The sequence below is a fragment of the Salvia hispanica genome, chromosome 1 (genome assembly GCF_023119035.1).
Source record: "Salvia hispanica cultivar TCC Black 2014 chromosome 1, UniMelb_Shisp_WGS_1.0, whole genome shotgun sequence".
Classification (NCBI taxonomy): Eukaryota; Viridiplantae; Streptophyta; class Magnoliopsida; order Lamiales; family Lamiaceae; genus Salvia; species Salvia hispanica.
The window spans coordinates 34,825,037-34,836,048 of record NC_062965.1 but is presented as its reverse complement, the minus strand read 5'-3'; the positions used below and the strand labels follow the sequence as shown (position 1 = coordinate 34,836,048).

Sequence of the window (11,012 nt, the reverse complement as noted above, 5' to 3'; positions counted from 1 at the left end):
AACTCCCCCCGAGGCGGAACATCGATGCTGGAGTAGATCCTCGGCGCGGTCGAGGCAGGCAGAATCTTCTTATCGTCCGCTAGGCGCCCAACGCGCACGGCGGCGATCAAGGGTCGACCAATCGAGGAAGGCGCCGGGATCGCCCCGGCAGACCAAATCGGGCGGTCGGAGGAGATGTTGGTGATCTGGTGGTCGATTGCATCGAGGATTTGTTCCTTCCGTCGTCGGAGAGCTTCCCCCAATTTCTCGCGCAGCCTACCGTCGAAGCTGGAGAAAATCTTCAAAATGTCGTCGGTCATGGTGTCGGTGTGGCCGGGGGTTTTGGCGATGTGGCGTGCGACGGTATGAGCCCCTCACCTTTTTCCCCCTTTTCCCGGGACGAAAGCCTGTCCCCGATGCGATGATCCCGCCCCTAATCACCGAAACAAAAAACAAAAGGAGGCGAAAATTTGGAATGGGGAAATTCAGAGAAAGAAAGAGAGATGGGGACACGACGCAAAGTGGTGGTGGGGAGCGGTTTTTGGGAGTCGGAGAGAAAAAAGGAAATTAAATTGAACGGAAAAGAGGAGAAAGGGATGAATTTCTGAAAAAAAAAAGTAAAAGTAACGTAAAAGAGAGTTTGATTGTGGCGAAGCAGACAGGTGTGGTGATGTCATTTTTGGCATTTCCTCCTTTTTGGTGATAAAATTCAATGATAGTACATTTAATGCTCACTTATTTTTTTTTATTTTATTATTAAATGTTTAACTTCATTTAGTTCGTTTATTATGGCTTCATCGCTCTAAAGTATTATTTTAATGTTTAAATATTACTCCATCCATCCCATTAAAATATAGACAATGGATATGAGAGCATCCGCAATGGTCGGTAGGCCAATAACAAACATTCTCTCCTCGCCACGTCGCAACACTAAAACCAATCACTTAGATTTAGGCACCATAAGGCCACCGCAATAAAAACAATTCAAATATACTACATTTACAATTAAAATTACGATTAAAATACTGAATTAAATTTAGACACGTGTATGGAAAATTCATTAATTGCATTTAAAAAAGTTACATAGATAAAAAAAAGTACATGCATAATAAAGAAAAAAACTATCGTCGTGTCCTCCGTGCCCACAACTCTTCAATTATATCCTTTTGAGTTGAATATGAGCATCCACTTGGCGATGCTGGTAATTCCGAGTCGGTCGGCTTCATCGAGAGGACCCGTACACTAGGGGTGGCCGTTCCATGGCTTGGACCGGCTTCATCAGCACGACCCAACTAGTCGGGCTTGTACGCCTTCGTCTTCGACGATCATGTTGTGCGTGATAATGCGGCGTACATTATCTCGGAAACGCATCCGACATCCCACAAACGCGTGGGCCACGATTGCCGCCCATCGAGACGGAGACACCAAATGCGCGCTCCACGCCCTTGCGCGCCACTCCCGTGGTGCGCAAAGTAGGCTCTTTTTCATCACTTGTTTGTCGGATCGTCTTCAAAGACCGCCACCGAGGTATATCCCATCCGCGCTAAGTAGTAGCCCATATCATGCCTAAGGTCAGGGCACATTTTAATGAGACGGCCGGGACCGACGCCCTCGGGCACTTCGCTGGAAGAGGGAGACGGTGCCTCAGACGAGGTCGCACCACCCGGCTACCCCAAAATACGCATGCCGATCCACAGTCCAGCTCAGCTACGGCCTCGAGGATTATCGTGGGGTTCTCTGAACTTGTAGCCGTGTAGGCCCCCTTCCAAGCAGTCGGACAGTTCTTCCACTCCCAATGCATACAATCTATGCCGCCTAACATCCCGGGGAACCCATGCTTCTCCCCGTGCATCTCGTACTCACCCTGACAATCTTCGGGAGTAGGGCTTCGAAGGTACCGCTCACCGAAAACGGCTGATCACGCCCCCACAGAACTCCTTCGTACATTTCAGGCCGATACGACTCACCGATGTGGAGTGTGGCTCATCCCACATGTCCGCCGCGCTCCGCAGCCAACCGCCCGATTGCCGGGCCAGTGCACTTTTGGATAAGGGTGGGTCGGAGGCCTGGATCAGCAACCGCATCGTGCCTGAAGCTTGAAACACATATATCGGGACACGCTCCAATGCCCTAACGATGCGCATAAACAACTCCCCGCGCATTCCCTAAAACGCCGCCGAACATGTTGGCGGGAAACCGCGGGTACTCTGCAAAGTAGTCCCCATGCTGCCTCCGCCACATGTGCAATGGCTACGTGATCCCGATCAATCACCGCTCGGTGGTGGAGCTAACTCGTGGAGGGCGAGAGTATCGTCATTGCTGCCGTTCCACCATACGCATGTACCGCTCCATCCCGCGGTTCATGTAGGCCTCCATGGCCTCGTTCATCCTCCGTTCCTCGTACTCCTCAGGATCCCCACCACTACCGCTACCGCTACCACCCGCATGATCCATCGCTCGATGATGCTCTTGAAACAAAAAGTTAGAGAGAGAAAACTCAAGTTAAAACAAGTGGTGCAGCGGATGCTCTGACAAGAGAATGAAGACATAATTCGTAAAGTAAGAGAGAAGAGAAGAATGGTATGGTAAAGTAAGAGAGAAGGGTACATTATTAAATTAATACTTCGTCCCATAAAAATATGTGCATTTTTCATTTTCGCTCGTCCCATAATAATATGTGCATTCCATTTTTAGAAAGTTATATATCAATTTAATAATGTAGATTTCACCTCCACTAACACTACTTTAACTACCATTCTTCTCATCTTTTTTACTTTACCAATTTTTTTCTTATTTCTGTACCATACCCATTGTCTATATTTGTATGGGACGAACGAAAATAAAAAGTGCACATATTTTTATAGAACGGAGGGAGTATTATTCATAAGGCCTTATCAACTTGTTATCAATTCGCATAAACAACTATTTGCTCATGACGCCTAGACACAACTAGATCACACTTGGGGATCATCGTCGTAATAATCTTGGACACGAGGCTTGCGGCAATTTCTTCACATTCTCATACACGTACTGTTAGAATTATATAGTACTATCTCCGTCCCAGATAATTTGTCTCAGTATTCCATTTCGGTCCGTCCCACTTCACTTTTATCATTTTTGGTAGTGGACCTCATATTCCACTAACTCATTCCTACTCACATTTTATTATAAAACTAATACTTTAAAAGTAGGACCTACATCCCACCAACTTTTTCAACTCACTTTCCATTAGATTTCTTAAAACCCGTGCCGGGTCAAAGTGTCTCAAATTATCTGGGACGGATGGAGTACTAGAAATCATGTTTTACGCGTTGTTTATTTATTACTCCTTTGTCTCATAAAAGAGTCACACTTTGTCATTTTTGTTCATCCTACAATAAGAGTCACACTTTATTTTTATATTAAATGATAAATAGGTCTCGAATTCCACTAACTTACTTTACTCACATTTTATTATAAAACTAATAAAAAAAAGTGGGTCTCATATTTCGCTAACTTTTTCAATCTACTATTCTATACATTTCTTAAAACTCGTGCTCATAATAAGAGTGACTCCTATTGTACGACGGAGGGGAGTATTATATAGCTTTACCAATTCAATTATGCTACACTAGAAAAGCTCTTGCTCTTATTTTGTGAAAGAAAAGTTAACGATAATGCAGGCGGGCCGGATCGCACCTGGGTCCTGCCCTGCGCGTTAGAGGGGAGGGACGCCTGGGGACGGAGGAGAGGCCCGAGGCCGTGCCCGGGCCGGCGTTGCACACTCTCGGGGCGGACCGCAATTCAATTTTATTTTTATTTTTTTAAAAAAAAATGAATTTTGTTGTGTTGTTGAACATACGTACCTTCATATCTGTTGTATTCTCAAGTTTAGGAGATGAGTGGTTGACGGAAATGGAAGTTGAGGAAGAAAATGAAAAAGAGAGGAGAAGAAGATAACTGCGTGGGAAGAGAGGAGGGGAAGAAGAGAAAGGAGAAAATTTTAAGTTGAACATATTTAGTGGGCTGGGCTATATTTCAATTTTATGTACTCCCTTCGTCATGAAGAGTATGCACTATTTCCTTTTTCGTCCGTCCCTAAAGAGTATAAAAATTTTAATTTTAGAAACTCTCTTTTCTCTAATAAGGTGGGACCCATTATCCACTAACAATACTTAAAAAATTTTCTCTATCTATCTCTCTCTTATTTTGTCAATAATGCATTAAAACTCGTGTCGAACCCAAACTTCATATCCTTTGGGACAGAGGGAGTATTTAAGTACTTGTTCAATTTTAATGGGTTGGCTTTTTTATGTATTTTTTTTAATTTTAAATTTCTATGTTTGTAATTTTTAATTTTCGAATGAACGAATGAATTTTTGCGTATTATAATTGGTCAACGTTTTCTATTTTACTCGTAAAATAGTTTGTAGTTGTAAATAATGCAATTTAATAATTGGAGTCTGGATGGAGCCTGCAGGGTTATGGGAATTGTGGTCTGGCCTTGAAAATTAGGGGAATGATGATGTGGAGAGAACTTGGAATCTGGATCCGGAGCGGGGTAATTATGCTCTAAAGCTCTTATTTTGAAACAAAAATCTGCATTGTCTTTTCTCCTTTCTCTCTTTAACTAGAACTATTATATAATTGTCTAATAATACGTATTAAGTGAAAGTTTGAAATAAGTTAAAGTTCCAAGGTTGAATCGAAGGAACCAACTCAAGAAAAAGGTGCGAGCAACCGACATATTTTTCAAAGGTATAAATATTAGTCCTTTAGTAGCCATGGTTTATGATTTTTATAATTCTTATTTGTTTGTTAACGTGCACATCTAGCTTATAGAATTTAATTTTGAATTCATAATTGAAAATCTCTACAGCATCTGAGATAAATCACTGGTGTTTGGAGTATTCTTTTATACAAATTTTATTCACATATCCATGTTTGTCGAGGCCTTGGAACAACATCCATTTGTCACATATCCTTCCAAGTTCCACCATACGATTAGCTTCTAACATCAACTGAACAATATCATCCTCACCATTGGAACGATCATTTTCTTTGTGGGGATCCATGAAATTTTAGAGAGAATTTAGAAATAAAGATGAATTGTGATGGCATGGTGATATATTAATAGGAAAAAAGTGAATAAATATATATATTTAAAAATGAATTTTTAAATAAAAGAGAAAAAATAGTTAGTAGTGCAGTTTCGATCCCACCTCGCAACACAGCCACTGCGGGACAACACCTCAAGCCTGGTCTCGCACTGCCATCACGTCCCGGATTGTCCCTTTCAGTACCCAACAACGCACCGGCCAGACTGCACTGCAAATTTTCACGGTCAGATTCCATTTATGAGCAAAATAAAGATACTTTTACATGACACAATTATCTCGTTAAATTTTGTGTATTGTTACATTAAATTAAAACGATTTCACCAATTATAACGACGTATAACTGACAAAATAGTACTCTCTCCGTCCTCCAAATTTTGTCACAGTTTGATCGGACACGGATTTTAAGAAATGTAATGGAAAGTGTGTTGAAAAAGTTGATAGGATGTGGGTCCTACTTTTAAAGTATTGGTTTTATAATAAAATGTGAGTGAGAATAAGTTAGTGGAACGTGGGGTCCACGACACAAAAATGGTTAAAAATGAAATGTGACAGATTTTGTGGAACAGACTAAAATGGAAAAATGTGACAAAATTTTAGAGACGGAGGAAAAATGTGACAAAATTTTAGAGAGGATGGAGTAATTGCATTTATTTAACAAAACTAACACAATAGTAATTGAATTTTATTTAACAATAGTATTTTTAATAGTGTGACATGGCGCATTGATCTCGAGTAGATTTATCGTAAGAGAAATAAGCTCTCACTTTTGAATTTGTAGTGTGGACTAAGTCCACTAATATTATCTTCAAAACCGATAAAAATAAAATGATCCTACCAACTATTATAAGACAAAGTTTGACCCCACTAAACATCACGTATTCACAATAGTTTTCTGATCATTTAGACCAAGTCAATGAACTGTTACCTAACAAACAACCTCCACACCCCAAAAGTCAATTGTTAGCACATCATAAAGAATGAGCCACATTCTTCTCTTAAAATTGATTACTTTTTTTATGATTGAATTGCATAATAAGACAGATGTCAGTTAAATTGTTAACCATATCACAATAAGACAAATATGACGAGGTCGCACCGTCGCTTGAAAATTTCGCCATCCATGAATGAAACGGTGCAAGTCTTCCGTTTACTTTCTATTCTCTCTTTGACATGCCATTTATTTATTTATTTTGCATAGTCGCTCAAATAATAAGGTTTAAAAGGAAAAAAAAGTCCCCAACAATAATTTTTGTATATTTAATAATCTCGACCCCATAAAAATAAAAAAAGGTATCGCTTTGACTTACATGGGTGATGATAGAAACGTTGTCCCTCTCACTAACTATTGTAATTAAAATTTAAAGCATAGGAAAAAAATCAACATCCAATTTTTTTACACCACGAAAATTGGAAATGACTCCAACAAATGATATTCTTGTTTTGCACTATATCATAAGAGGACGTACAAACATCTCTTCTAAAACCAGAAAAACGTCCAACAAATGGAGAAATAAAACTAAGACTACTTTATGTATGATGTTTATTACGAACCATCAGTCCTCTTTAAGCTACTAGTTCACACCTCATAGCGAAAAAAGTCAAAGAAGAATCGAGTAATATACAAGTTCTCTACCTGGTCTCAGCGTATCTGCTCGTCTCCTCCGCCACTTTAGTCCACTCGATTCCAATTTTCTCATTATATGCGACCTGAAACGACCATGAGAAAAGTTAAGCCTCCGTGTTGAGACTTGAGAGATCCATTTTCAAGAATCATGCATTTTGGATTCGACTATGCATGAACAACTATTTTCAAGAAGTGTTTAGCTTGTGTCAGTGTCGTTTCAATTGCCTGCCAGACATGATCTATAGATCGGCATTCAGTAATCGTAACATCAACCTTGCCAAATGTCAGGAAGCCGCATGTATTATTCAGATGATGCATTTTAAAAGGCAGAGAAATCAAGCCACACTAGGAAGACTACCTGATTTTTTACAAATCCTTTCAGCATGTTAACGAAGTCAGCCTTTCTTTCTTCATCAAGCCTTTGGATTTCAGTCCGATTGTTTTCCTGTGATCACACCCTGGAGCAGTTAAATGGAAGAAGACAAAAGCTACCCTTTCCCACTTTCTTAACATTTAGGTAGGAGAAACAAATATTTATCGCAAAAATTAGAAAAAAACTACCATCAAGATAGAAAGATAGCAGGAAAAGAAGACATCATGTAACTGGAATAATATTCAGGCCAAGAGTTTGCTTTCCCATATTCTACATAAACCAACTACTAATACTCCATTACTTCACTTCACAATGAATTAGTCGGTTCAAACAGCTAGCATTGTTCTCAGCATTAAACTATAATGTTGTAGAACACTGCAATCACTCTTGAGACTCAGGGGAATTCAGACCTATAATGCACAAGAAGTCAATGCACATGAAAGAGAATTGATTCCTGTATTTACTAAGCTTTCAGAATATGTAATATTTGGAATATCTTCAGCATAACATTTTGCAGGTCTCTATCTCTTGATAGTGCATAAGCGTAGAATACCCATAAGCACAAGGATATATTGCTCAAGTACAAATACTCTAATGAAGCACCAAAGTAAGCACTTCTGGGAACAACTTAAAACCAGATTTTCATGTAGGATTTACAATATCTACAAAGTATCATCTCATCCTTCAAAATCACATTAAACATCCAATGAAATCTCACATTTTATGCAAGTTTGCTATCTGATTAACAGGAAGGAAAATAGGGAACACTTCAAGTCTGCAAATGACCACAGTTAAAGAAAATAATGGAGCTCTAAGCAAACAACTAAAGTAGAGAGTCATAACAGACAGAAACTACAGTTTCTTCTGCAATCAAAGTCCATATGATAAGTACAAACATATCCTACACCTCAAATGTCTCCATAATAAATAAAAAAAGAGCTCTGAAATAAAGATAGTATGCTATACCAAGTTAGATATTTCATGTGTAGCAGCACTGAATCCTAAACAAAATAATTTATCCCTCGAAAAGGAACAGGTAATACGCATAAGCCAGTAGCTGATGTCTCTCTTAAAGATTCTCTAGTTGGACAAGTGGATAAACAACTACAGTGGAATGTCAGAGTCAAAAAGAGGATTCCTAATTCTTTCTCATTCAAATCTGTAAGATAATTAAATTATTCCTTTAAAAACAAAATAATAATACCATACCAATGATACTTGATGCACCACCATATTTGTAGAGAAAACCAGGAAAATACATGGCTGCCAACTAAACCTATTAGACAGGAAGATCCAAAAAGCTAGGCCATTGTAAACTACACAGACAAACGAAAGCTCAAGTACAGGACCACAAGATCAGGTTTACCACTCCAAAAAACAAGTGATTCAACACAAAAACCTGAAAATAGGCACCCTATAAAAATTTAATACAGTATAATATACCAACAAAAGTTCACTATACCAAAAACAGCAATGAATCTAGTTTGGAAATTTTCAGGAAACAGTCCAATAATTTATACCTTAATCCTTTCATATTCTTTGATGGCACAACTTTTGGCATCCTCTGTGGCCCTAATGGCATTTTTTATGTCCTCCAACTTGCGGACCCTTGACTTGTCACCACCAAAAATTTTAGATGATGAAGTTTCAAGCTTATCAGCTCTTGAATGCAAGGCAGTCAATTCTGATATAAGAGTTTGCACTGTCAGTAAGGCACTAGAACGATCTGTGAACGCATTCTGTACAGCTAACATCATTCCCATGTGCTCATGCAATGAATCCTGCAATACAGAATTACAGATTAGAGTTCAAAACTAAATTATAATTTTTACAGGAAAATATCGGAAGGTATTTAACTCTTATATTGTTGGTGGGACAGCTTTAGCCAAGAAAAAAAGGAACTCAAAATGGAAATATTAGAAATAAGTAACAAAAACAGGAAAATCATCCTTAACAAGAATGGAATGATACTTGATAAGAGAAAGGGAAACTTTGTCGACACTTACAAAATGCTTCACAGTGTATGCATTTAATTCTCGATACAATCTGCTCACTTTAACAGCTGCAGTTGCTACATTCTTCATGTCAGAAGCCCTCACTCTTTGGGTATTTGATGCTGTCTGCTCATTCTCAAACTTGGTTAACTTAATAAAAGCCAATCCCAATTCTCCCATGATTTCCCCCATTTCTTGTTGTGCCTTAACCAATGATTCTGCCTGCCAGTTCATAATACAAAAATCAGGAGACATGAATGTTGAACATGAAAATCAAACCTAAGCTAAAACTCTTTCGGCAACTAAGTGCAACTTTCTCAAACTTAACTCCTAGACCCCAAAAATATTAATTTTCACAATAACTGTAATAAAAATACAGGCTTGGATGCAGTTAAACCTGCTTCGACGCATTTGTGAGGTGTTGCTCGAGGTCCTTCAACTTGATCTTTTTCTCTAAGAACTCCTTATCTTCCTCCTCCACAGAGGGCTTCGCGTTGCCCCAATCATTTACAACAGATTGCTTGAATTCCTTAAAGAACCTCAGCATATCCCTCCCACCTTTAGCCGAATGCACCACATCTTGCGGCTCAATCACGCTGCTCGACTCCCCTAATAGCTGCTTCGGCAGCCTCACAGCCCCATCAAGCATCCTCGAAGCCATGTCAATGCTCGTGGGCAGCGGCATTCTCCCATGCACAGTCAAAAACACCCTCAGCTCGTCGCTCTTCCGGATCATCGGATGCCTCGCCAGCCTCTTCAAATACTTCTCCAGCTCCACTCTCCTCTGCTCCACAAAATCCTGCTTCTGCATCACCTGGCTCTCAACCAAACTCTTATCCGGCCGAGGCGGGATGAAGAACCCCCTATAAGCCTCACTCAGCCGATCTGACAGCGTGACTACGTCCTTAAACCGCCTCCGCACGCTGAAATCTGACTCCTCATAGTCCGCAATGTTGGTGCTCGTCGTGATCAGATAGCTAATGTAAGTATTCCCACCGGGAACAATCGAATTCGAAGGCTCAGACTCCTTCTGCGGATCGGAAACGCTGATTCTGAGGTAATCGGAGCTGGACGACTGAGACAGCGGCGAAGAAAGCTCGTCCGCGGCAGAGATCTCGCCGTTGCCGTTGGATTCCGGTAGCCTGTCGAGGAAGGGATCGAACATGACGTCGGCGTAGGATGGGGAATCAGGAGAGGGGTTGTGAGGGGGGAATAGAAGGGGATCCGAGACGGCCGGAGAAGGCGGAGGGAAGAGAGGCTGATCGGTGGAGGAGGAGGAGGAGAGTGTTGTCATGGCACTGCGATAGTGCGAATAGGAATCGGAAGTGGAGAGTTTGCCATTGAAGGTGTTGTCGCCGTCGGTGGGGAGGGTTAGGGTTTGCGATTTATCGTCGGCGGAAAGGGGGTGCAGAAATTGATGTCGTTCTTCTTCTTTTTCGCCATTATTTGCTTCAGGATTCTTCTCTGATCCCATGATTCTTTCAGTGAATCTGCAATTTTGGGGATTTGATCAGATTGCGGGAGAATTTGAATCAAATAGCTGATGAAAGAGTGATGAACTTCGTTTTCACTTCATCTTCGTCCACCAGCATCAACACCAGATTTTGTTCAGTAATTTATACTCCTATAATTTTAAAAAAACAAATGTATATATGGAGTAATAAAATTGAGTTACATTTTTTATTTTTATTAAGTTGATCTACAATTGATCTACTTTGTCCTTTATTCATCTTGATTGGAAAATAAGTAAGAAAAAATTCGGTTTTTGGTTGATTTCATAGTGTACATTCTATAATTACCTTTCTTTATATTTTAGATATGGGCAAAAACATCAACCACGTTCGTGTTTTTATTATTATCTACACGCTAACGTGCATGGAGTGTTTTAATTTAATTTAAATCAGAGATGGAAGCGTGAAACGCTACTCGTATTAGCGTTTTAA

The 11,012-nt window shown here is 40.0% G+C and overlaps 1 protein-coding gene across 1 annotated transcript; it reads right to left on the bottom strand.

The window, feature by feature from the left end:
• Positions 1-6,451: 6,451 nt before the first annotated feature.
• On the bottom strand, positions 6,452-10,673 carry LOC125201200 (sorting nexin 2B-like). The gene is made up of 5 exons (XM_048099218.1): positions 9,467-10,673; positions 9,082-9,291; positions 8,596-8,856; positions 7,061-7,147; positions 6,452-6,785 (listed from the first exon to the last, which is right to left on the bottom strand). Exons 1-5 carry the CDS (start codon positions 10,541-10,543, stop codon positions 6,708-6,710), a joined length of 1,713 nt encoding a protein of 570 aa, XP_047955175.1. The 5' UTR covers positions 10,544-10,673; the 3' UTR covers positions 6,452-6,707.
• Positions 10,674-11,012: the final 339 nt, after the last annotated feature.